This window comes from Castor canadensis, chromosome 7 (assembly GCF_047511655.1).
Source record: "Castor canadensis chromosome 7, mCasCan1.hap1v2, whole genome shotgun sequence".
Taxonomy (NCBI): domain Eukaryota; kingdom Metazoa; phylum Chordata; class Mammalia; order Rodentia; family Castoridae; genus Castor; species Castor canadensis.
The window spans coordinates 156,316,672-156,343,143 of record NC_133392.1 but is presented as its reverse complement, the minus strand read 5'-3'; the positions used below and the strand labels follow the sequence as shown (position 1 = coordinate 156,343,143).

The following is a 26,472-nucleotide window of genomic DNA, read 5'->3' as shown; positions in this document are numbered from 1 at the left end:
ATTTAGTCCTGCTCAGTCGCAGATGCATTGTGACCTTCCTTGGTTAGCCCTCCCTCGTGCCTTCAAGTGCACACCAAGGGCTGTATGGGATGGTTTCCATCTACATCTCCCAAAGTGGTTTTCGTTCCCATGTCTTCAGTTTGGGGTGGGGAGGATGGGCCACAGACCCTGCTTGGGCATCCCCTGAAGCTGCCTCTGTCCTCCTGTTTCAGAGCTTCAGGCCAGGACACCTTTGGCAACTGAATCAGTGGGGGCCGAGGGGGGCAAGGGACCGGTCTGGGTTTGGGAGCTTCCTTGAGGGAGTTGCTCACCTCTCTCCTAATTCCTTTCAGCAGTAGTTTTTCAGGGAATTTCAAATACCCCAAGGGAGCAGAATAGGCAGGCAGATAGGTCTGCATGATGGAGCAGGGACAGGGCTCCCTAGAATATGACCCTACCTTGACTATTCTGTCTCAGGACTCCCTGGCACTGGGGAAAACAGAGGAGGAGGCACTGAAGCACTTCCGGGTTAAGTTCAATGAAGCCCTGCGGGAGAGCTGGAAGACTAAAGTGAACTGGCTAGCACACAACGTGTCCAAAGACAACAGGCAGTAGTGGCCCCTTCCTGGCTGCCACACTGGTCCCCTCAACCGTCTGTCCTGTGGACTAGGTGCCCTCAGGCTTCCTATCAGGGGCCTAAAAGCCTCAACTGCACCTCATGGGAAAGAACCACACAATTGCCTTTTGTTTACACTGGTTATTTATTTATGACTACAAATATTTTAAGGAACAAAACAGCCATAAATGGAAATGCAACCACGGGGCACGTCCCCACGCAGAGCACTGTGAGTCAGGCACTTGCAGTCTGTACCTTGCTCTCAGCTGGAGGATTGGAACCCCAAATCTTCCCTCTGGTGGATCTCAGCCCAGCAGTGATCATTCTTCTCCAGGGGCGCCTTCTTTCTAGGCTTCCACCGGACTGCCTGGATCTTGGCACCTAGCACTCACCTGATGCCTCCAACTAGACAGAACACCTCGATCCTCGGCTCACCTCTGCCACCTGTGTGTGGCCCACCCTGCGTGTCCTCCATCGATCAAGTCCTGGGCAGCTCCTGAGGAAGCCAGGATACCCTCTAGACTCAGGGATGCTTACTCTTCACTGCTGAAGTGACTCTTGGGTACGGGGACACCGTCACCTCTTTTATTTGCTGATAATAATAGCCAAACGACTTCCTGAACTTCTGTGGATGGGGAGGACACCGCCCCCACCAAGTGTAATCTACATTGATCCTTGAGATGTGTTGAAAAGACTGGAGGGGATTCAGCTCATCCTGGTCACAAGCCAAGTGTGGAGTCCTCTGTGCAGTGATGGATAAGCTGTCTCTGAAGGAAGTTGCAGTAAAGGGACAGGACCTGATCCCTCTGAGCTATCACCTTTGAGAACCTGCTGGGAGTAATCAGGTGGCAGGAGTGTGGGCATGAGGGGTGAATGTCATCTTTCTCTTTGACAGTACTCAGTTCGAAACGGTCTAGGCCTAGCCTCAGACCTCTCAAAAGGGCTGGATCAGAACAGCTTTACAAGTGCAGGACCTGGGCCTCTCCCAGCCTTCCGAAGCCCACTCTGGTGATGGGGCTAGGATCCTGGCCTTTTTAAAGCCCACAGTAGGCTGGGGTACATAGCTCAGCAGCATAGAGCTTAACGTGCACACGGGCCCGGGTTCCATCCCCCCACAAACTAAAGAAAAAAGAAGCCTGTGGTGAACCTGATGCATTAGCTGCCAACTCAGGACCCGCCACGCTCTCTGCTGGTCTCTTGGTATCTGCCACGTTTCAGCAAAACCAGCAGCCGCTGCCCCTCAGCAGCCCAGATGCATGGCTTAAAAAGGAGCCCAGTGCCAGCTCACTCTGTTTTGATGAGCCAGGGGTCCAGCGGCAACTGGTGCCACCACAGAGCATCTGCTTGGTCCATGGTGGCCAGTGACCATGTTCTGGTTCCCAACTAGACGCTGCAGTCCCTCAGCCCCACACCTTCGTGGGAATAGGAGAAGCGGTGTGTACGTGTGTATGTCTTGTTATTTATTGAAACGAGTCTGGGTGCTTCCCCGGTGCGGGCTGCAGACTTTGCACACCCTTGGCGTTGCTGTGTTGTTGGGTGAACAGTCTGGGTGCCTGGCAAGAGTATTTTCTATTTTTTTAAGTCATTTCACGTTTCTGTATGAGAAAGGCAAATTCCGTAATACTGAGACTGGTCTGTGCAACCCTGACATGAGAGGTAAAGGCAGGGGGGGAAATAAAAGCCTTTTTATGTTCTTACGTTTTGGCTCAGAAAGAAACAAGGGAATGCTTGTTAGGTTAAAACAAAACAAGACAGAAAACAGACCCCATTCCAGCTGGAGTTAGAACCAGAATTTATTGTAGTGTATGTACTTTCCGACCTAGCATCAATACACACATCCAGAGGGGACCTGTGTCCCTCTCTGCATCAGCATCTTTCCATTGTCTAAACAGAGCAGCTATAGGGACAGGACACAGAACAGCAGCCACACAGAACACAGCACAGCTGTCAGTGTCCTCAAAACTAGCAATGAGAGTCCTAGGACAGTGTTCAAAATGATTCCCCCAGGCGTGGAAGTCTAAAGCTTGACATGTAGTAAAAAGCGAAGTGCTGGAGTTTAAGACGTGACTTTTTTTCCTTTTGCCTAACCATTGCAGCAGGACTCCTGGCTACTGGGGTATGGATTTTTCCTGCTCCCCCATGACAGGGGGCATCCTGGCAGGGGCCCTGAGGAGGAAACAGGGTCTGTTTTGGAACATTCTAGCAGCTTGCCTTCAGGGTCTTAGATCTCTCAGGCCCATTATAAGCTCCAACCCAGGTGGTCAGTTTGCAAAACAGCTGTCAGTCTCCATGAGCTAGAAATGCTTTCATCAGCAGGAAATGCACGTTTATTAAGCATCAGCTACGAGGCTGCACACGATGAGCCCAGGCTGCTCAGTGCGTGGAGCGAGTGTGTAAAAGAGGCCAGGGAACCAAACAGCCTCATCCCCAATACCAAACTAGAAACCGGTAGAATTCCAAAGACAAGACCGGCCTCCAAACATGGAACCCTGATTTGGTCCCAGGAGCAGCACACCAAAGCCTATGGCCCCCAACCCATCCGCCCGGCATGGAGACCCAAGCAAGGGCAGGGCAGGCCTCTCCAACCTGGCTTCTTGGGAGAAGATGAGGGAGGGGTCTAGGAGCTTTGAGAGCCCTCCTGTGCCTGGCTTGCTGAACCTCACGTTACATTCCTGGACTACACTAGCACAAAGGACACAGAGAATCCCGATTTATTTACAAATATTAAAAAGTCATTTGGTCATCTACATATTAACCCCCATTCTGCCATTTTATACATGCACTAGTTTGGAAAAAATAAAAACTTTAAAAAAAAGAAAAGAAACGAAACAATGGTTACCAGGTGGGAGTGAGCACTTTTACCCTTTGTCACCAAGTCCAGTCACTGAAGCTTTCCTGGAGGTGAAAGGGTCGGCATCTTCGTGCCACTGGCACATAGGGGACACCAGACACATGTGGGGCCATGGCACCCCCAGGATGCAGCAGCAGGATGAGGCCAGAAGGAAGTGCCAGCTCCTGGCATAAGTGGCAGAGCGATCCGGGCAAAGGGAGGGCAGAGAGCGGGAGCCTACGGTTCTACACACCAAGCACATGGACGATCAGCGATGGGGAGGGGTCTGCAGACCTGCTGGCCAAAATGACTTTGTACATCGTGGACCCATGGGGCTGGGACAGGGGTGGCAGTCTTCTGAGGCGGGAGCAGGCAGCTGGGGGCACGTGGTCAGTAGCTGAGCGTGGAGTCATCCCACTCCAACTGTTGCTGCCGGGTAGCATTCTGGCCATCTCCTGGGACCCCCTCCTCCTCCTCACTGCTCTCTGACTCAGCACTGGTGATGTCCTCCTCCTCTTCCCCATCCTCACTCTCCTCCTCCTCCTCCTCTTCCTCGTCCTCCTCACTGCTGTGCTGGTCCTCATATGTCTGGCAAACAGACAGCAAGTGTGAGTTCAGCTCATGGTCCCATCACCCAGTGACCACCTCCTGGGAGCCACAGAGGAAGGGAAACACCCCCAGTGAGACTCCCCAGTGACTCCCCACTGTGGTCCCATGGAGTCCGTGCCTGTGGGGAGAGGGGTGCTCCTGGCTGGGGAACAGAGCCCAATTTCCTAGGTTTTCCTATGTTTATAGGCAGTATGACCTTCAACAAGGCCTCTGAGCCTCAGTTTACCCATCTGAAAATGAGTACCCCTGACCTCGTGGAGCTATTGTTCAGCCTAAGTGACACGGGCATGTGAAATCAAAGGCACCATGCTACGCTGAGCCTAGCCCAGCCTGGCCTGTGGAGCTGTGCGGCAGATCTAGGGGTCCATCTTCTCCTACCTCCATGGGGTTCACGGTGATCGTCAAGGCAGAGTCGTCCCAGTCCATCTCATTCTCCTTCCCTGTGTCCTGGTCCCTCATGGTTCGCTGATGTGCTGCCCGGATCCGAAATACTCCCAGGATAATCATGAAAACCAGGAAGCTGACACACACCACAATCACAACAGTCGCAGTACTGGGGACCACTGCCGTGGCGTTGAAAAGCAAAACAGAGCTTTAGTTATGTCATCAGCCAGCCAACCTGCCCTTGACTTCCTCAACCATGCTAGGTCAAACCAAGTTGGTCAGAATGCCTCGCCTGACCCCCGAGGTCTAGGAGGAAAAGGGTCTGCGCAGACGCACCCTGGCTTGCTCACACGTTCCGCTCTATGGCTGTGGGTAAGCTTTCATTTCCTTGTGTGTGACAGTTATGGGGACACAGCGATGGGTGATGTTGGGGTCTACCTGGCCCCTGCATGGACACTTCCCCCACTGTCCTACCTGCGAATGGGTGAGGGTTGGCCAGGTTGTGGCCTGACAGGTCCACAAAGGAGCGATGTTCAGGGTGAACAAACTGTGGCTGGGCAGCCATGTGGTTGGCGTGTTCCACGGGGTTGGCTGTGTGGATCACATTTACCTGCAGAGAGAAAGATCACTGAAATCAGCATACTGCGTGCCCAAGAGAGAAACGGAGTTAGCAGCTGACAGCTGTGCTGCTCTGAGTGGTCTCTGGACCGTGCTGGGAGCAAACAGGTCTGCCATTTGTGACAAGAAAAAAATCAAGAGTAAGCATTTAGAAAATGCTGTAACACTGATGTCGCCAGACAAGAAACACAGTGCTTTCCTAATAACTTACTTATAGTGCATCATATAAAGGAATCCGTGGCTTCAGAGTAGAAACAGCACAGGTGCTTCTCCTGAGTCAGTGGGAAAGCACTGGCGTACAGCGTTTTCCTCCTTCACCCCAAGACGGCCACATGAGAGAGCCCAACTCGCAGCACCTTGGTTCCCTTCAGAATCAGTCCCTTTGCTCCAATTCTTCTCAGCATTGTCAATTTAGCCTTCTATCACTGCAGTCACAGTGGAGATGGTCCATTGCTAGCAACAGCTTTGGGTCCATTTTCCCAAACCACTGAGGCCTGAGCCAGGAAGAAGCTGCAGTAGAGGCTGCTGACAGCTTCAGAGCACGACAAGCTGCTCTCTGTCATGACAGAGACCACCACCAGCCTCAGCAGCTCCAGCTCTACCTGGTGTTAGTCCCTGGGTCAGCCCCTCTCCCAGCCAGGGACCTGACTTTACTCTTAACAGGAACAGTGACCTGGCACAGCTATAAAGACCCCTTGGTTCCGTAGGGCTATTCTTTCTACACCTGTGTTCTCATGTATCTCTCACATTGTGAAACCTCAAGAAACAGCCTCACACCCTCCTCATGGCACTCCCTACCTCAGGTTCTTTTAAACCTCTCTCTCAGGCCCCTCAGGCTCTATTTGGGCTAAGGCAGTAAAAGTGGAGCAGTGACTCTGCTTGGGCCCCAAGCGTGACCAAGCCCACATGTCTACCCTGCAGCAGACCCCAGGCTGGAAGAGGCCGCCAGCCCTGGGATAAGCCATAATTACTACCAGAATGCACTAAAAATTTGGCGTTTGCCAACATGAAGACACAGAGTCAGGGAACTTGGGTACCACTGCTGCTGGCCCATGGGGCTGAGAGCCAGGACTCACCTCCACTTTAAATTCGTTGCTGAGGTAGCGGCCATTTAGCTCAGAGCAGATGAGCTTGAACTTCCGGTCAAGCAGGGATCTAGTATGCCAGTTCCGATAGCGCAGAAGGTGCAGAACCTCCTCGTAACTGGCCATGGTGTCCACGCCTGCAGGGTGGAAAGTGAGAAATGAGCTAAGTGGCTTCAGTTAAGAACCTGAACAGAGGCCCAGGTGGTTAAGGTCAGGCACCTGGGTCAGTTAAGCCAATGGGCCACACGTGTGTGGCTTTCTGAGCAAGAAACAAAGGCAGAATACTCGCTCCAGCTTCTCACCTGTGAATACCACACCCAGGTCAGAGTGGCTCACTTCGATGCCCTTCTGCTGCAGGCAGGCCACATCCACCTCCAGCCTCTCGTGATCTGGGTTCAGCTCCTCCTCCTCCACCGTAACCTCACAGGTATCAAGGTCGTGCACGATTTCCTCGGACACCAGGGACTCTTGAACTGCAGAAATGGCCCAACCAGAACTTTCAGAGGCCATGGGGACCAGCGACGTGTCACCCCCCCAACGGATGGCCGGCTCGTGCTCAAGCTCACAAAGCCCTTCTGAGGACCAGTGATTGAAGCTGGGGAGACTCACTTTATGAAGTGGGGGTGCAGCTCAGTGGCAGAGTGCATGTTCAGCATACACAGGGCCCCAGGCTCCATCCCCAGCACCAAGTAAGTAAGTAAGTAAGTAACTGGGGTACTTAATGAGTCCTGAGCAAGAATAGTGGGGACAGTCCTGCTGGGCTGGCCTCAAGCTACACACATCTCAGACCCTGGTATCAGTCAGGAAAAGAAACCAACCCCCGCCCGTGGGTTTCCAAAGATCATAATGACTCCAACCACAGTCAGGTTCCAGAAGCAGACTCAGCCACAGCACTGAAACATTAACTCCCTTTGCACCCCCAGAAAAAGGGAGCCCCGTATGTAAGTGGCAGCACATGGGTTTCCAGCTGCAGCAGGTACTAGCCCAGGCAGAGCTGCGTTACCTGTGGGGTCCTCAGCCCCATCCCCTTCGGGCTCCACTTCTCTGGTGATGGTGCTAATGATCCGAAGCTCAGGAAACAGGAAAACGCCTTCTGAGCTCTCAAATTCAGAAGCCGCTCGGGCGAAATGGTGTACACCACTCAGGCTAATCTTGGGCTCCTCGGGCTGCAAAACCACCACATAGCCTTCGACTGGGGGGACTGTGATGCAAGCGGCCTCGTTAAAACACCTGCGGCAAAAAGTAGGCGGGAAGAGTTAGGGCCTCAAGAGCCCTCTCACATGCCAAAGGCTTGCAGAGGCAGACCCCACGGGATTCCTCAAGTACCCAGAAGGGACAGATGGCAGCCCCTCCTGGAATGCTTTCTCTAATTTGACCATAGATGCTTACTGTAAAAACCGGGACATACTTGACTGTGCTGGTGATTTTGAGCCTTCGGATGCCAGGTGTGGGGAACTGCCGTGAGTTCAGGTAGGAGACGCGCTGCATGGCCTTATCCAACTCCCCAATGTCATCTCCCTCCAAGGTCAACACCGACTGACTGGGGCTGGCCTGGATCTGAAACCATGCCAAAGGGAGAGCAAGGACAGTGAGGCTCCGATGAGCAGAGGCCCTGGCTGCTTTGGTGATGTGTAAACTGTAACTCCCGTGGGTGGGATGATACAAGACCCTCTTTTACATGATGGCAACATCGCAGGTGCAAACAACATCCACCCTTAATTCCCGCTGTACCCCACTGGCCTCCCCATCTGTGGTCTAGGTACTAGAATGCTGTGGCCATGTCTGTGTAAGTGGGCACTCAGAGTTACCTGCACGCCTTTGCCACTGTCTTCGGGGACCTGCAGGTCCAGCCCCTCTTTGCAGGTGTACAGACAGTCAATCACCTTCTTATCCGCCAGTTTCCCAGGGCGGACTGTTAGACCAGCCAGGTTGCCTCGGAAAAACTGTGTCATGTGTAGGTCGCCACCTTTGGAAGAGAGGGCAGAAGTGAGAAATCGGGCATGTGGCCCGGATGCCCCCAGTCACTTCCCAATGCAGTGTTACCAGTGGTGGCAGCTCGATGGATAGGCATGCAGGTTAGTTCAGACCAAATCCTGTTAGCCTTGCAATCCATGTGGAGGTATTATGAAGAAATTAAACTGCTGATGCTCATGCACACGGCCTGGCGAGGAGGGAACTGGAGGTCGTCCTCACCTGAAGCCCAGAAGCCCAGGGATCCCACTGGAGTCCCTGCCCATCTGGCCACTGGCCACTCCCTCTTCAGCCCTGCCCCGAGGTCAGCTGAGCACCTCGCAGGCTGCTTTCCTTACTGGAACACAGGTTCAGGGTGAAGCCATGCAAGTACAAGTGCAGCAGGACAAGGGGCAGTCACCACCAACGCCTCTGCTGAGGTCTTTCAGGAAGCTGCTGCCTTGTCCAACCCTATCGTTCCTATCTCCCACTTCTGAGGACCCGCAAGGGAAGACGCCGTAACACGCACCCTGAGCATGGCCCTTGAGACAACAACGAAGAGCCCAACACCATGCTCCACACTTGTGCTAGCAGAGGAGACTGACTCTCACCAGCTGTCTCACTCAGATAGGGCATGGGGCTTGGCAAGTTATCACTAGGAATCGAGACTTGTAAGAAACATCTCTGTGGAACTCAGTATCACCTAGAACAGAAAATCTAGAAACGAATCTTTTCCTGTCTTGTAGCTCAGCCTCAGGAGCGCCATGTCTGGCCTGGGAGGGTCCAGCAGGGAGCCTCGGGCAGTGGGATGTGGCTAGGACTCAGTGAGGAACTCACTGTACTGCAGGTACCCCCACCCCATTTCAATGGGTCAGGACAGAAAGAAAAGGGCAGTCCCAGGAGGCAATGGAGAAGCATAACACAGGAAGCAGTTGAATGGGTGCCCAGGCCCTGAGTGCAACTGGCACATTTCATGCGACATGGGATGAATTGATGTCTCATCTTTAAATGAAACACAATAGTGAACTGTAGGGGAAAAAATCCAGCAACCTGCAGAGGCCACAGTCACAGGCTCAGTTTCATTGTCATTTTCAATTCCTGAATACTCTGGAAAAGCAAGACAAAGACAATACAGAAGGACCAAGAGGTTAGGGTCTTCCAACTGGACCACGAATATCAGTTTTGAAGCAACCAAATATGAAACCCCAAGAGAAAATTCCCTCATGTCCCTTTTTGGGACATTTTCCACCTGGCTGCAAGCTTACTTTTGGTCACCTCTTCTCAGAGGGGGATCTAAAACCCCACGCTTACTTTGAATTCTTTTATTCCATCCTCCCATATCCCCTTGCTTGAACACAAATTAAATTCAAAATAAGATTAATAAAAGCATGTATTAATAAAAGCACTAAATGCACTGATCTGCTCAGCCAAAGTAGGAGATTCCAAGGACGCTCAGCCCCAACTGCAGTGCTGGACTGGATGTAAACGAACCAACTTTGGACCAACAGCACCTTCTTGCAAACGGGGAAGACATTTTGTGCAGACCAAGGACCCAAAACCCAGCATATGGTGAACACAAGTCTATATTTTGGAAACTCAAAACAAGTTCACCATGTCTGGACTCTCAGTAACATTTCTAGGCACTCTTTCTGAGAGGGAAGGGAGACAGTGAAGGAACTCACCCACAGAAACAGAACCCCCGGTGGGCCTGGGCCCCTCGCCAGCTGCAGCTTCTGCAGTGGCAGATCAGGGCTCAGAATCTGAAGCCTGCTGGAGGGTGCCTGACATAGTCGAGGCTAGAACCAACACAAGAAGGATTGCTCTGTAGCAGAAACACCTCTACTCTCCCGGGTGCCCGGCAACACTGGCTTCGGCAGCCTGCTTAGGCACCTTACGTGCAGTAAGTGTGGGGATGTGTCTCCAGCAAGGCCAGACCCGTGCCCTGGTAAAGCCGCTTGCTGCTCCGCACCCATCACAATTTCCCCCATAACACAGGGTTATACTTATATTTTTATTATTTCAAAATATTATTCAGAAATTATTGTTTCATCTAGGAAGCACATTTGAATTTTAAGAATATCAACTAAAATCTTCCTGTATTCCCGTATAAATTTCTCATAGCTTGGTGTCACATCTACTTCTTCATGGATATTTGTCACCAACCAAAATTAAATCTGAGGATCTGCTGAAGAGGTTCACTCCAGTATGCTATCTTACTCCTCTGTACCCAAAAGACTGGAGAAAAATTATGAAATTCAAATTCTCCTAAAATAAGAAAATCTGTCTTAGAACGAGGTTCTTTCATAATTCTAACCCAGAGGGGCAAAATAAAAATTCAAAAGGTCTACTTAACAAGCATGTGTAGTGATGTTGACACCTGAAATGACACAAGATGAAGTCAAGTGCAAGTGTCAAAGTAAGATCATGAACCTCCCCTCCAAGGTAGACTGAGGCATCCATGAACATGGATGAGAACAATTCATGCTTATTTTCATTAACTTCTAAAATTCAGCATTTTCCTTGATTATAAAAGTAGGCTGCAAACCACAGCAGTGTTTGCGATAACTGTAACATTGTCACCAGCAGAAATCACTGATATTTCCGTATCATACCATGTAGCTGCAGATATCAATGTACTGTCACAAAGCTCTTCACGACTGTAAAATTATAGCCATTATTTTACAAAAGCTTGTTCTTCACTTGTTAACAGAGCACCATGGGTATTTCTAGAACACAGAGCTGGTCCTTTAATTTGTAGCACTATTTCAATTTAACTGGCTGCCTAGATTTCACAGGTAAAACGATGTACTGTGTATTATAGATTACAGAGTCTACAACTTTCACCACAGGAAGGCTCCATTCCACAAGACGAGTTCAAAGTCCTGGTCTGGTGGGTCATGGCAGGAGCCTGAGGTACACTGGCTTTTCAGGTTCAGATCCCAGCTTTGTGATTAACCATCTGGGAACCCTGGAGCCCCAGTTCCTATAGCTACACGACAAGACTTTGAGGATTACCTAAGATAATGTATATAAAGTAAGCAGCACACAGCTGGCACTTGGTAACTAAGTAGTAGCTTTGGCTCTCGTGGTGGGAATTGTCTCCCTCCCTAGTCCTTCAGTAGATTCCCAGAGATTCTCTTCAATGTGGCCATGCTGAAAGTGAGCAGCCCCTACTGGGTTCTGCCAGGTTGTCAAGGGCTAAACACTCAGGAGAATCCTTTACATTTCTGTGCCTGACTGTTGAATCCTGCCTCTTTGTCCTTGTAAACTTCAATAAAGAGATTAATTTATAAACTGGTTCTACGAGTTACACTCTCCCTCTGTGTACCACTCCCTCCCAGGTTCACAGCGAAGGGTGATGGTGTGCTCTGGTCCAAAACACATGCACAGCTAGGGCTGTGTCCAAATGTGACATCAGCCATGTCCCCGAAAAGGCTGCACACAGGCAAAGATAAAGAGAACAGGACTGAGAATTTAAGATGCTTATAAGAGCTGCTTCCACCAACATGGTAAAGAGGCTTGGGGAACAGGGCCTGGTGACTGCTACCTTGCCAGCAAGCGCCAACCACGAGCTGAGTCTCTATCTTGGTTGGGTGAAGCGGGTAATCTTCAGTCACAGAGAAGGGCTCATGAGAAACACCATCCACGTAGAGTGTCACACTTGGGAGCTCCACATTGAGGACGAAGTGATGCCAATCCTCATCACAGACCTACCAGGGAAAAAGGAAGCATGAAATGTCAACCTGCCTCTCATCCAAGGACACAACTCTGAGAGAGTTCAGCTGGGTATGGAAAATAAGAAATGCATAGGAAACATCTATCTTCCTAAAAAGGATTTAAAAAACCCCCAAAAATCAAACAATGAAGTGTTCTGAAAACACATCTGACCAAAAAGGGACAAGGTGCCTGGTATGGTAATACATGCCTGTAATCCCAGCTACTCAGGAGGCAGAGATCAGGAGGGTTATGGTTAAAGGCCAATTTGGGAAACAGGTTGGCAAGATCCCCAATTCAACAAGAAGCTGGGCTGGGTGGTATGCACCTGTTATCCCAGCTACATGGAGGGATAGGTAGGAGGATCTTGTCTAAGAGCAGCCCCAGGAAAAACACAAACCTTAGCTGAAAAATAACTAAAGCAAAAAGAGCTGGGGGTGTGGCTTAAGTGATAGAGCACCTGCCTAGCAAGTGTGAAGCCCTGAGTTCAAACTACAGTTCTACCAAAAAACCAAACAAAGGGACCCGACAGCACTATAATTTCTAGGGCATTTCAAACCAGATAGCATTCATCATAGGACAGGGCCCCCAAATAGGGAGTGGCCCAATTCTCCACCAATAGGATGACACCAGGAAATTCCTGAATCAGCAGCTGGATATCCGTTTCCTAACAGATGAGTTAGGCTGCCACCTGGCCTTTTCTGAATCAAAATAAAAAGCACCTCCAATCTCAGAATCAGGCACTCAATAAAAATGCATATTTTTTTTTCTGAAAGGTTTACCTTTTTTTCCTTACAGAAAAAGATCAACCCCTGAATTCTGATCTGTGTAGACTGAAGAAACTGTGAACAGTGTGTGAAAATGTCTATTGATCAGTATTTGAATACATGTCAGAAGCTACTCTGAAAATTGTGCCAGCCACATGTAGGCAATCAAAGCAACTGGGATTCTTTGTCAATGTCTAAGTTGGTGATCCAAACAGGAACACAGCCAGGTGCCAGTGACTCATACCTAGACTCCTAGCTACTTAGGAGGCTGAGATAAGGAGGATCTCCGTTTGAGGCCAGCCCAGGCAAATAGTTCAAGAGATCCCATCTCTAAAATAACCAGAGCAAAACAGGACTGGAGGTGTGGCTCAAGTGGTAGAGTGCCTGCTTCCTTTACAAGTGCAAAGGCTTGAGATCAAACCCCACCCTCCAAAAAAAAATTAAATAGGGACTTAGGCAGATTTGGGGGGTAGCTCAGAAGCATGAACAGGTTCAATTCCCAGCACCAAAATTAAGTTAGATAAATAAAAATAAGTAAGGACATACAGCTCAGGCTCTACGTCAAATTCAACTGAGTTCCTTTTCTGCTGTGAATGGGCACCATGAATATCTACCAACCAATTTCCATGCATGGCCCTATATTTGCATCTTGATCCAAACAAGCAAATTGCAGAAACAAAAATATTTATGAAACAACTTCACATTTGAACATTTATTGGATGTTTGATGATACTAGGAATTGGTTTTTTTTTAATTTTTTTTGGTACTGGGGCTTGAACTCAGGGCCTACACCTTGAGCCACTCCACCAGCCCTTTTTTGATGGGTTTTTTTTCGAGATAGGGGCTCTTGAACTACTTTCCCAGGTTGGCTTTGAATCGTGATCCTCCTGATCTCTGCCTCCTGAGTAGCTAGGATTATAGGCATGAGCCACTGGCGCCTGGCTGGAATTGTTGATTTTTTTCATTTGGCACTGGGCATCCAGGATCCCACACATGGTGAGTATGTGCTCTATGACTGAGCCCTTGTTCCTATTCATTTTTTAAAGATGTGAAGAAAGTATTGTGATGTTATCTCTTAGAGACACAATAATGAAATATGCATGTCTAGAAATCAAAATGCTCTCTGATTTTGTGAAAATTATGGAGTCATTTTTTACAGATGACAGGAGTAAAAATGAAAGAAGCTAAGAGCTGGCCACTGATGAAGTCAGGCGAAGGGTATGCAGTGTTGTTCTTTCCACTAATTATTTCTGTATGTCTGAAATTTTCTATAACAGTCTTTAAAAATATGTGATCAGAAGAAACTAAACATGCCAGACTACGGTTACTATAACAGAAGCATACCTAAAATGTCTATTTACACTGCAAACGTTTTTTTTTTTTTTTCTAAGAATATACTTCTCTTAAATTTCTTGGGAAAAAAAACAAAACAGAACTATGGTAAAAAGACTTCATAGAAAAAATTATTTACATAAGTAGAAATCACATCAGTAAGAGATGAACACAACCAAGTGGACACTCCATCTCTACAGTCACTTCCTGTATTCCTGTCTATCTTGTAACTGTTTCAGACGATGTTACATTTTAACAAAGACAGGTGCTTCTAACATGTCAGCCTTTGTCCATTCCATAAACCAAATAAAGCAAGCTAAGGGCCAAAGACACCCTTCTTGTCAAGAGAGGAAAAGGTCTGTTCCAATTGTAATGAGGCTTTCTAGGTTTACAGCACCCCCTTTTTCCTGTAACATGTAGATTGTTTCACCTGATATTTGCTTTTCCCCTCCTTTTGGGGCAGTACTTATCACAGCAACTGCTGGAAAATGAGCTTTGCCAAGACATGATATCATCAAAAGGAGTGTTAGTAATGTGATCTCATGTCAAAACTGTAAACTATTTTAAGCAGGTGGTTTGTGTGGCATCTGAAAGATGTCCAGATTGCTGGTTCTTTGAAAATTTAAAACATCCTGTGTGCCCTTGAACTGCTGAGTCACCCCAGAAGGGACTTAGTCAGGGGCCAAGACCTTAAACAATGATGAATAAATAAATGCAAGGTTCTCCATCCCAATATCAAAGCAAAGGATCCTTATTTCAATAAATTAGAATGGTATTTTGAGTTTAAATACATAATTCTAGCCAGACACCAGTGGCTCACTCCTGTAATCCTAGCTATTCAGGAAGCAGAGATTAGGAGGATCATGTTTCAAAGCCAGCCATGGGCAGAGTTTTCAAGACCCTATCTTGGAAAAAAACCATCACAAAAAAGGGCTGGCAGAGTGGTTCAAGTGGTAAGAGCACCTGCCTAGCAAGTGTGAGGCCCTGAGTTCAAACCCCAGTGCTAAAAAACAAAACAAAACAAAACAAAAAAAAACCCCACAATAAAACTAATTTTATACCAGTATTTTATGTATAAAATACATACATGGAAAAAAAAAAGTAGGCTTTCAGTAGAAAGGACTTAAGTGGATTTAATTTGCTCTACTGTGACCCACAGACATAGCAACCATGACATCACTGCACAAGGTAGCACCACCTAATTAAGGTGAGGTTTTGGGCTGCTCACCTGATTCAGCTTCCAGTGGAATTCTGCAGGTTTGTATTTCTTTTCCTCAGAAGGATCCTGACGAAGGAGGAAAATCAGCCTGCATCCATGGACATAGAGTGAGTAACGGTGTCGGTTCATATCTGCAAAGACAGTTCTATGGGTAAATTGCCAACCTAAGACCCAAGGTAGAAATAAGAGCCATTTCCTTAATGAATTTTGAAGACACAATTTTATCCGCATAATAAACCGTCCAGGTGGGATGAGGCAGGGTTTAAGAACAAATACACTTGCGTTTTACTGAGAAGCTGGCACATGATAGCTGCTGACAATCCACCAAGTAACACTAGTTAGTATGTTCCTGAAGGCCACGTCTCTTGAGGACAGTGTCCCAGAACAAATACGAGCCCCTGGGGGGTTTTGGGGAAAGCAGAGGTACCTGCCTCTGGCCACTACCCCAAGACACTGAAGAACAACCTTGCATACCGAAGGGTGACCGACCTGTCTTGTCTGAACTGCAGAGGATGGTCTCCTTCTTCCTGCCGAAAGGCCCATGCCGCATCCACAGGGAGATTGTGAAGGGCTCTTTGGGGTTGAGGGACACTATGCCATCTGGGATCCTCACTGCCTGAGTGCCATTGAACTCAAAGACCTGGTCACTGTCGTGGCCGTTGTCAGTGGGGAGGCCGAGGGTCCAGTTTAAGTTGCTGCTGGGGGAAGGAAGCAGCTCAGCAGTGCCAGCAGCGGCCCCTAAAACCACAGCACGCCCAATGTCAGTTCCACGAGGAATAGAAAGTTACGAGGTTCACAACCACGCTGAGGCACAAGCCTTACCTTAAGGTTTACCATTTGCTAGTTATAGTTTACTTTCCCTCAAAAGGGATTTTAAAACAAAAATGAGTGATAACTGTGGATGCTTTTTTAAATGAGAGGAGATGCACAATAGTGGAGTGTTTCTTATCCTCTCACCTGAGTACGTGCCATTTGGATATTAACACCCCCAAGTCCTCTTTTATGAACATCACGGTGGATTTTTCTTTTTTTTTTCAGTGCTGGGGTTTGAACTCAGGACCTACATCTTGAGCCACTCCACCAGCCCTTTTTTGTGAAGGTTTTTTTTCAAGAAAGGATCTCATGAACTATTTGCCCAAGCTGGCTTAGAACCTCTACCTCCTGATCTCTGCCTCCTGAGTAGCTAGGATTACAGGCGCCCGACGGATTTTTTTTTTAACTCGACTGGAGTCCTGGCATGTCCATATATAATATATACATACACTCTTCAGAATTCTTCTACAGAATAATTTTAAATGCTTGCATAAGAGTTCACTATACATACTCTGTAACTTTTTTAACTCATCTCCCAGGAGGACTTAGAAGCTGTTCCTAAACAGCCTCTTATAAACCTCTCCATGAGCACCCGTGCCCCCGAGATTATGCCCCTAGTTTAAATTAAAGAATAGGGAAAAAAATTTCACAACTGTCTTACCTAACATCAAGGTCAAATTTTCTTTTCTTCTTTTTGGCATTAGGGATTAAACCCAGGGCCTCATGCATGCTCTACCACTAAGCTGTACCTCCAGCCTCCAAATTTTCTTTTAAACTTATCCAGCAAAAAAATTTTTGCAAGCTCTCCCTACTTAGTTGTTGTTCTTGACTTTTCTAATCCTGGGGGCAGCCTGACTCCAGTACACCAGCCTGGTCTTCAGAGTAAAGAAAGCTCTCGGTCCAATCCCAGCTCTGCTATGCTCTACCATGTGTCCTTTGGCAAGGTACTTGGCATACCGTAACCTTACTTATCCCCTTGTAAAAACAAGGTCAATCCCAGCTACACCACAGACCTGTCGGTAAAGGTAAAGCACATGAAAGTACTTGGCATGTGGTATGTCATAGGCCAGATTTAACTACTAATTCTCTCTGTTCTTCCTAACTTTCAGCTGTTCTGCTGGGAAAACATTCGTTTAACACCGTAAGAGTGGTATTATCAGAGAAGAATGTTTTTCTTTCTTTCTTTTCTTGGCAGTACTGAGGATCAAACCCATGGCTTTACACAGGCCTGGTAAATAATATACCAGTGAGCTATGCCTCCAGTCCAAAAAGTCAGTCTTATATGTTATACTTGTAAGCACAATTTAAAAATGGAAAATGTTCTCAACTTCCTAACTTACATACCTGACTGTAAGTCTGTGGACTCAAGAATCACGTACTTGTATAAATATACTCATCACTGGATGGCCAGAACACTGTAGAATTTTCTCCTTTTGTTTATTTGCCATCTAACAATTTTTAATTATATAAGAAAACTGTTGCCTAAATCTAAATGGCTGTTATTGGGACAGTGAAAAGAAAGTCAGTTTAGGAAAACATTCCCTAAAAAGCTGTTCTGAAGCCAGATGTGGCAGCTCCCGCCTATAATCCTAGCTACCTGGGAGGCAAAGATTGGGAGGATTGTGGTTTGAGGCCAGGCCAGGCAAAAGTCTAAGACGCCATCTCAACCAATTCAAAACAAAAACACAAAGTGGGGTACAGTGGCACGCAATTGTCATGCCAGCTACGTGACAAATTTAAATAGGAAGATCACAATCCAGGTCAGCCTGGGCATAAACTTGAGACCCTATTTCAAAAGTAACCAAAGCAAAAGGGGAGGGAGACATGGCCTCCCTGCCCAGCCAGCTCGGGGCCCTGAGTTCAAACTCCAGTACAACCACCAAAAAAAACCAAAAAAAAACTGTTACAAAGCATCTCAAAACACAAAAGACCCTGCCAATTATAAACAGGCCACTTGAGATCCTGGCATTTCATCATCAGCCCCGTACAGCATTCTCCTCCAGCAGCTACCAGGACAGGAATCCTCACCTGATCTCTTCATTTAGATTAAACCAAAGTGTCCATATCTGATGGTGGAGAGAGCGAGCCTCACCACTGGCTGGTGTCCCAATGACTCGGTCTCTCAATGTCCCCACAAGGTTGATGATGTGTGAAGTCGCTGAGCCTCCAGCTTAGGTGTATCCTTAGCATTGATTTTCTGCTCCATATATTTGCCAAAAGCTATTGCGTTACCTTATTTTTTGTCAGTTCTTAACTGAACATCTCATTTCATATAAAAGTTGCTCCATTTCTTATTTTTTTTTAACCACTCAAGGTATGCCTCCTGCACAGCTGAATTACAGATGTGAACCACCATGCTCAGCTTATTTGTTAAGATAGGATTTCACTAACTTTTAGCCCCAGTTGGCCTCAACTATGAACCTCCCCATCTCTGCCTCCTGAGTAGCTGGGATTATAGGCATCAGTCATAGCTCTGGCTGGCCCCAAGCTCCTGAACTCAAGTGATCTTCCTACCTCAGCCTCCCAGGCAGACACACAACAGTCACTCAGCTCCTTATTTGGCTGACTTTCAATGTATGTTTCCTTCTTCAAATCAGCGGTGCTTCAAATGTGCACACACACGTGCACACACACACACACTTCTGAGTAAATTTCAGGGGTTTATGTACTTCCTAAAAGTTCATCAAGGATGAAAAGGAGCCAGTAATCCACTTCAGAGCATGGAGTCTGACATGTCCACCCGTGACACATACATACATTCTCTTCAGTGTGTTTCTATAGCGTAATTTATAATGCCTACAGGGCAATTCACGGCATAGACACTCTAACTTACTTAACTGTCTGCCATGGACATGAGGCCGTTCCTAATTTCTTCATGGTGTAATTTGGTGTGATAATTACACACACAACAAAGACAAGTATTTCCAGCTCTAAGGTCTCGTCTTCCCCAAAGACTGGCAGGCGTGGGGATGCCAGGCCTCCTTACCACAGAGCCGGTGAAGGGATTTCTCTGAGTAGGTGTCTCGGTCACAGCCTTTTCCTATGTGGCTGGTCTCCAGCTCCACTGTGGCCTGCACTGATGCGACCGGCTCGTCACATGTCTCCAGGTGGATGTTTGGGAAGACAGCCAAAGCTCCCGTGCCGGGCTCATACTCAATCCTATTGCTCCAGCCTGTGTTGGCCCATGAGTTGGCATGGTGGGGAGAGGAACACACAGTTTAGGTTTCTGTGGTGTCCAGGCTTTCGGGACAGACATGGGAGCTGAGGAGGCTGTAGCTCACCTTGCCACCCAGGGGTGCAGGCAGGCTTGACACTGATCTTCACAAGGACATCTTCCGTGGCCCTCTTCTTCCCACAGTCATAGGCGGTGATGGTCAGCTTGTATCGGTGCTCTTTCCCATAGTTGAGCTTCTCTGTGTTTTTTATATAACCTGGCAGAGAAGGGACAACAGTGAGACCCCTCTTCACTTCTGACATCCTAGGCTGACTGCAAAATGCATTGTGCTGATCCCTGTAGAGACTAACTCAGACCCTTCACACCAGCCATCCACCTGAGCCTGGGGACACATCACACCCAACCCACAGCATTTAAAGATGGGCAGGACCCACCCCATTTATTCCCATGGCTTTACAGTAATTTTAACATTTAATAATTTACATGTAAGAGAATTTTAAAAGAAAAAATAATTCAAATACCTCAACTATTAAATACAAGATCTTCTGCTAAAATATTTACTTCCTTAAAGAAAAAGTTGGGATTGAACTGGGGATGTGGCTCAGCAGAGCCTTTAGCATGTGTGAGACAAGGCCCTGGTCTCAATCCCTACCACCAAAAAGAGAGAGAGAGAGCGAGAGAGATCTGCTCCTCTTCCTCCTCAGAAAGAAGGCTGCTTTTTGAACATGAATGCACGTATCTATGAAGTTATCTACCACACCTGTAATTCTGTGCTGCACATTAACAATGGAGACACCATTAGAGAAATTGAGCCCTAGCGTTTCTTCTGTTTAGTTACTAAGGATGAAGAGGCTGGCAAAGGTAGAAAGATATTCACCCTCATTGTCAGGATGAGGCAGAAGGGCTGAGGATGTAGCTCAGTGGTAGCAGTTGCCTAACATGCATGAGATCCTGGATTCCATTCCCAACATGGGTAATAAAAACCAAAGGAGGTAAAGGTTCTAACTGAATGGAAAAGAAGACTAAGTAAAGGTCCACATCATTCAGATGCATAGGGGTGAAAAGTGAGAAGACAGGAAATAAAAGCATGCTTGTGGAGGTCTGTATTTGATTTGGGTGGCAAGGGAAAAAGAGGGGAGCCCAGAAGGACTCAGACCTCTGGGTTCCGGAGAAGAAGCTGTTAAATTGGGTTGAAAACTCAAATGTGAACTGCACCCTCCAAGGCAGGTCTTCAGTCAACCTGTGAGCGTCCCTGATGCTCTGATGAAAAAGATAAATGTAGGTTCAAAGACAACAGGGTAAAAAAGAGTCATGTCACTGGAGGCTGCTCTCCCCTCTGAAGGAAATAGGCTCCTGTGTCCTTACCGTCTTTGTCCACGGTGAAGGGAACATCTGGAGTGACAATCTCATAGCTGCAGATCTGGCTGAACTGAGGGGAGCAGTCTGCGTCCAAGGCCTCCACCCTCAGAATGCTGCTATGCTGCGTCCCCTCCACGACTGTCGCTTTGTAGGACTTCTCCTTGAACACAGGGGCATATTCGTTCACATCATTCACCTGGATATGGACAGTTGCTCTGGACAAAGGGAAAAAAGCTGTTTTGGAGGAGTGTTTTCTATTTTTTTTTTAACCAAAGGATACTAATTCTGCCCTAGTTCTAATTTTTTTTTTCTGGTACCTTGTTTCCCAAAATTCAAATGATGAGGACAAAAAATAAACCAAACTTCATTATTTTGAATTTAGCATGTAGACCACAGAAAGTTAAAATAGGGCCAGCATATTGGTACAGGCCTATAATCCCAGCACTGGGGAGGTGGAAGCAGGAGGATCAAGTTTGAGGCCAGTTTGGGCTACCTGGGGTTCCAGGCTAGGCTGGGCAGTACAGTGAGATCCTGTTTCAAAAAAGTTCCAACAGAAATTTGGGTTGATTCTCCCACGTCCTAAAAACAAGATTGCCAATTTTTATTTGAAAGGATTTTTCTTTTTTTTTTTTTTTTCATTTTTCTTTTATTATTCATATGTGCATACAATGCTTGGTTTATTTCTCCCCCCTGCCCCCACCCCCTCCCTTACCACCCACTCCACCCCCTCCCGCTCCCCCCCTCAATACCCAGCAGAAACTATTTTGCCCTTATCTCTAATTTTGTTGTAGAGAGAGTATAAGCAATAATAGGAAGGAACAAGGGGTTTTGCTGGTTGAGATAAGGATAGCTATACAGGGCATTGACTCACATTGATTTCCTGTGCATGGGTGTTACCTTCTAGGTTAATTCTTTTTAATCTCACCTTTTCTCTAGTTCCTGGTCCCCTTTTCCTATTGGCCTCAGTTGCTTTAAGGTATCTGCTTTAGTTTCTCTGCATTAAGGGCAACAAATGCTAGCTAGTTTTTTAGGTGTCTTACCTATCCTCACCCCTCCCTGTGTGCTCTCGCTTTTATCATGTGCTCATAGTCCAATCCCCTTGTTGTGTTTGCCCTTGATCTAATGTCCACATATGAGGGAGAACATACGATTTTTGGTCTTTTGAGCCAGGCTAACCTCACTCAGAATGATGTTCTCCAATTCCATCCATTTACCAGCGAATGATAACATTTCGTTCTTCTTCATGGCTGCATAAAATTCCATTGTGTATAGATACCACATTTTCTTAATCCATTCGTCAGTGCTGGGGCATCTTGGCTGTTTCCATAACTTGGCTATTGTGAATAGTGCCGCAATAAACATGGATGTGCAGGTGCCTCTGGAGTAACAGTCTTTTGGGTATATCCCCAAGAGTGGTATTGCTGGATCAAATGGTAGATCGATGTCCAGCTTTTTAAGTAGCCTCCAAATTTTTTTCCAGAGTGGTTGTACTAGTCTACATTCCCACCAACAGTGTAAGAGGGTTCCTTTTTCCCCGCATCCTCGCCAACACCTGTTGTTGGTGGTGTTGCTGATGATGGCTATTCTAACAGGGGTGAGGTGGAATCTTAGTGTGGTTTTAATTTGCATTTCCTTTATTGCTAGAGATGGTGAGCATTTTTTCATGTGTTTTCTGGCCATTTGAATTTCTTCTTTTGAGAAAGTTCTGTTTAGTTCACATGCCCATTTCTTTATTGGTTCATTAGTTTTGGGAGAATTTAGTTTGTTAAGTTCCCTGTATATTCTGGTTATCAGTCCTTTGTCTGATGTATAATTGGCAAATATTTTCTCCCACTCTGTGGGTGTTCTCTTCAGTTTAGAGACCATTTCTTTTGATGAACAGAAGCTTTTTAGTTTTATGAGGTCCCATTTATCTATGCTATCTCTTAGTTGCTGTGCTGCTGGGGTTTCATTGAGAAAGTTCTTACCTATACCTACTAACTCCAGAGTATTTCCTACTCTTTCTTGTATCAACTTAAGAGTTTGGGGTCTGATATTAAGATCCTTGATCCATTTTGAGTTAATCTTGGTATAGGGTGATATACATGGATCTAGTTTCAGTTTTTTGCAGACTGCTAACCAGTTTTCCCAGCAGTTTTTGTTGAAGAGGCTGCTATTTCTCCATCGTATATTTTTAGCTCCTTTGTCAAAGATAAGTTGCTTATAGTTGTGTGGCTTCATATCTGGATCCTCTATTCTGTTCCACTGGTCTTCATGTCTGTTTTTGTGCCAGTACCATGCTGTTTTTATTATTATTGCTTTGTAATATAGTTTGAAGTCAGGTATTGTGATACCTCCTGCATTGTTCTTTTGACTGAGTATTGCCTTGGCTATTCGTGGCCTCTTGTGTTTCCATATAAATTTAACAGTAGATTTTTCAATCTCTTTAATGAATGTCATTGGAATTTTGATGGGAATTGCATTAAACATGTAGATTACTTTTGGGAGTATCGACATTTTTACTATGTTGATTCTACCAATCCATGAGCATGGGAGATCTCTCCACTTTCTATAGTCTTCCTCAATCTCTTTCTTCAGAAGTGTATAGTTTTCCTTGTAGAGGTCTTTCACATCTTTTGTTAGGTTTACACCTAGGTATTTGATTTTTTTTGAGGCTATTGTAAATGGAATTGTTTTTATACATTCTTTTTCCGTTTGCTCATTGTTAGTGTATAGAAATGCTAATGATTTTTCTATGTTGATTTTATATCCTGCTACCTTGCTATAGCTATTGATGATGTCTAGAAGCTTCTGAGTAGAGTTTTTTGGGTCTTTAAGGTATAGGATCATGTCGTCTGCAAATAGGGATATTTTGACAGTTTCTTTACCTATTTGTATTCCTGAAAGGATTTTTCTTTTAAAGCCAGCTGATGGCTCACACCTGTAATCTTAGCTAGTTGAGAGACTGAGATCAGGAGGATTGCAGTTTGAGGCCAGCCCAGGAAAACAGTTCGTGAGACCCCATCTCCAAAATAACCAGAGCAAAATGGTGTGGCTCAAGCAGCAGAGCACCTACTTAGCAAAGCCCTGAGTTCAAACTCCAGTCCCACCAAAAAAAAAAGAAAAAAAGAAAGGAATTTTTTGGGGAAGAGGTATTGAAATTTGAATTCAGGGCTTCCCGCATGCTACGTAAGTATACCACTTGAACCACATCCCTGCCCAAGGCAGCTGATTTTTAAAAATCAGTAATGTAATAAGAGACTTGGTATTTTCTTTGACACATGGGACAGGACATGAAGAAGGGAAATAAACTGTATCAGACATCTGTTTGCTCTCTGATTGTAAAGTAAAAGATATGTTAATGCAAAATCTAGGGGGAAATAAGAACCAAAGGAGAAGTGATAAGAAATAGAGAAAGTATGATTATAAGAAGTAAAACAAATTCTGTCCTACTTCTAAGGAGGAGGGAGAGGCATGAGCAGCCCACCTCTGGATTCAGTACCAACTCCACAAATGAGTAAGTTCAGAAGGTAACCCCTGGCTGCCCACTTTCCATGTCCTCAGCTTGGTTACCAACAAGGCACCAGGTGCCATCAGACCAAGCTCCAAATAAAGAAAACTGTAGCTTTCAAGAGCTATTGGTCAGGAAATGTTTCTGGGTCAACAAAGTCTCTGATCAAAATGTGATCTTTTGCTGGGCACCGGTAGCTCACACCTGTAATCCTAGCTGCTCAGAAGGCAGAGATAAGGAGGATCACAGTTTGAAGACAGCCTGGGCAAATAGTTTGTGAGACCCTACCTCGAAAAAACCCTTCACACAAAAGGGCTGGTGGAGTGGCTCAAAGTCTAGGCTCTGAGTTCAAACTCCAGTACTGCCAAAAAAAAAAAAAAAAGTATAATGCTTTTGGGTGGGAGGTATAGCTCAGTAGGAGGGCATGCACAAGGCCCTGGGTTCATACACAGTGCCATGCAAACAAACACATCCTTTCAAAGGAAAAAGTATTTTCACATGTGTAAACAATGAGGAGTGAGCTAGGTGCCAGTGGCTCACTCTTGGAATCCTAGCTACTCAGGATGCAGCGATCAGGAGGATCACAGTTCGAAGTCAACCCGGGCAAATAGTCTGCAAGACTATTTTGAAAATATCCAACTCAAAAAGGGCTGGCAGAGAGGCTCAAGTGGTAGAGTTCTTGCCTAGAAAGCATGAAGCCCTGAGTTCAAACCCCAATACCACCTAAATAAATAAATAAGGAGTGATTCCCTGGCATATGATACTCCACTGTTCACAAAGCCTCCACACACCAAGGCCTCGCATCTGCATGCCTTCACAGTGGGTATACGACCGCATGTTGCCCCATACCCCTCTTTCTCAGGAGTTGTAGTAAGGAGAAACTGAGGCTCAGCAACATTACATTTGCCTGATGGTGAAGGGTTAGCAAGAAGAGAAAGGGTGGAATTCTAAACCTGTCATGTCCTCTGCTATACTGCAGTTCTCAGCTGGCAGGGGCAAATGGCCACACACAGGTCTGCTCTATTCCTTCCCAGGGCTAGTTATCCCACACCTACAGAATTTACGGGAAAACATAACAGCAAAACAATCTTCCTCAGGAAAAAGTGGGCTTTCTGAATGTTTGTTTCCTTACTGGTAAGATAAAATTATTCATTTATTTTTCAAAGCCTATGGCACGCAGGTATCTTGCCAGGGGCTGCACCCGCAAGTGAACACACAGACTCAGTTCCTGCCCTCAAATACCTTATGATCCTGTTCTATAGCCAAATTCAAAACACGAGAATCTCAGCTGGGGCGATGACCACTGTTTCCTTCATATGCAAACACATTTACTCAGTAGGTTATTTTCACTCTCTGCCCAGCTTGCTTACTTGTGAGATTTCTTCACGCTGGTGCCATCGGGCCCCTTCCCACAGTCGTAGGCCTGGATGGTGAACGTGTAGTCTTTCTGCAGCTCACAGTCCAGTTTCTCCGTTGAACGAATCACTCCCTCACCCGTGGACTTATCCACTACCACTGCCTCAAAGGGGACATTCTGCCCATGAATTTTAAAGCCACAAATCTCACCTGCGGAGTCAAAGCAAAGCAGGTTACAAGGTCTACCAGGCAAACCTTCCACACATGCCCTCCTCCCACCAAGAAAAAAAACGACAACAACTGGGCAGCCAGAGGGTTGGAGGGCCCGTGGACAAAGCAGGGGCACTGTGCTTTCACACGGGTGAGTTCTAGGGCTTTAGTAAGAGAAGCGGATTCGGGCTTTCCAAGCAACTCATTTACTTTGCATCCATTCATGCAGGAATACAAAAGAGAGAGAGAAGACACAGACAGGCATTCCACAGGAGCACTTAGGCCGCTCGAGGGTCAAAGGAGTCTCATTAGCCAACAGCCAATGTCTTGAGCACGCCAGGCTGCCCTGGGCACCCCAGGGATGGGCAGTTCTTTGGGTATGGACCAGAGAGAGGATAAAATGCAGTTAAGTGTTGAGAGAGGAAGAAGCATGAGATATAGGACCAGCACCATAATTACAGACATTCTGTCAAGAAAAAGAATCAAGTCTTCCTGTGCAATGAGCCTGGCTAAAATTAGGGAATCAAAACAAACTGCTAAATGAGGTAGAAATACCAACTTCTCAGGCATCCATTTCAACAGCCACCACCCAGCTGCCACGGGAGGGATTTGCTAGGCTTTCCCCTATCAAACCTGAAGAGACCCCGGCCTGGGAACTTGGCTAAAGCTAAGTTGGCATAGAAGCTTAAATAGGAGTTTAAAATCCCATGTTTCCATTCTTGCCCATGGGAGAACAAGTATAAGTATTTTGATGTATGAATGAAACTTCACAAAACATATTTCACATAAAAATAAGACTGAACTCTTCCACAATTCCAACGAGTAAAGAAATCATTACAAAGCAAACCTCTGAGGTTCAATTAAACAAAACATACAGCATTATACATGTAGTTCAAATGGATGTCTGATTTCTAGATATTTCTAACCAAGGATCTCATTACATACAATTTCCATCGATACATTTAA

The 26,472-nt window shown here is 46.4% G+C and overlaps 2 protein-coding genes across 23 annotated transcripts in view; one reads left to right on the top strand and one right to left on the bottom strand.

Moving 5' to 3' along the window:
• Pik3cd (phosphatidylinositol-4,5-bisphosphate 3-kinase catalytic subunit delta) overlaps positions 1–3,375 on the top strand; it is a 49,535-nt gene extending 46,160 nt beyond the window's left edge. For all 15 annotated transcript variants that reach the window (XM_074081397.1, XM_074081404.1, XM_074081405.1 and 12 more), the window contains one exon: positions 457–3,375. In XM_074081397.1, the coding sequence (XP_073937498.1) occupies positions 457–594 (138 nt within the window). In that variant the 3' untranslated portion in view covers positions 595–3,375. The remainder of the gene's footprint in view (positions 1–456) is intronic.
• Positions 2,371–26,472, bottom strand: part of LOC109698426 (beta-catenin-interacting protein 1) — a 134,116-nt gene continuing 110,014 nt past the window's right edge. For 6 of the 8 annotated variants that reach the window (XM_074081411.1, XM_074081409.1, XM_074081412.1 and 3 more), the window contains 16 exons: positions 25,311–25,506; positions 20,457–20,665; positions 19,198–19,347; positions 18,903–19,088; positions 15,593–15,841; positions 15,113–15,234; positions 11,619–11,781; positions 9,122–9,178; positions 7,930–8,087; positions 7,530–7,678; positions 7,125–7,351; positions 6,424–6,594; positions 6,113–6,258; positions 4,893–5,028; positions 4,413–4,597; positions 2,371–4,013 (listed from right to left, as the gene is read on the bottom strand). In XM_074081411.1, coding sequence (XP_073937512.1) covers positions 3,816–4,013; positions 4,413–4,597; positions 4,893–5,028; positions 6,113–6,258; positions 6,424–6,594; positions 7,125–7,351; positions 7,530–7,678; positions 7,930–8,087; positions 9,122–9,178; positions 11,619–11,781; positions 15,113–15,234; positions 15,593–15,841; positions 18,903–19,088; positions 19,198–19,347; positions 20,457–20,665; positions 25,311–25,506 — 2,702 coding nt within the window. In that variant the 3' untranslated portion in view covers positions 2,371–3,815. The remainder of the gene's footprint in view (positions 4,014–4,412; positions 4,598–4,892; positions 5,029–6,112; positions 6,259–6,423; positions 6,595–7,124; positions 7,352–7,529; positions 7,679–7,929; positions 8,088–9,121; positions 9,179–11,618; positions 11,782–15,112; positions 15,235–15,592; positions 15,842–18,902; positions 19,089–19,197; positions 19,348–20,456; positions 20,666–25,310; positions 25,507–26,472) is intronic. The other 2 variants (XM_074081413.1, XM_074081414.1) reach the window with 1 other exon arrangement.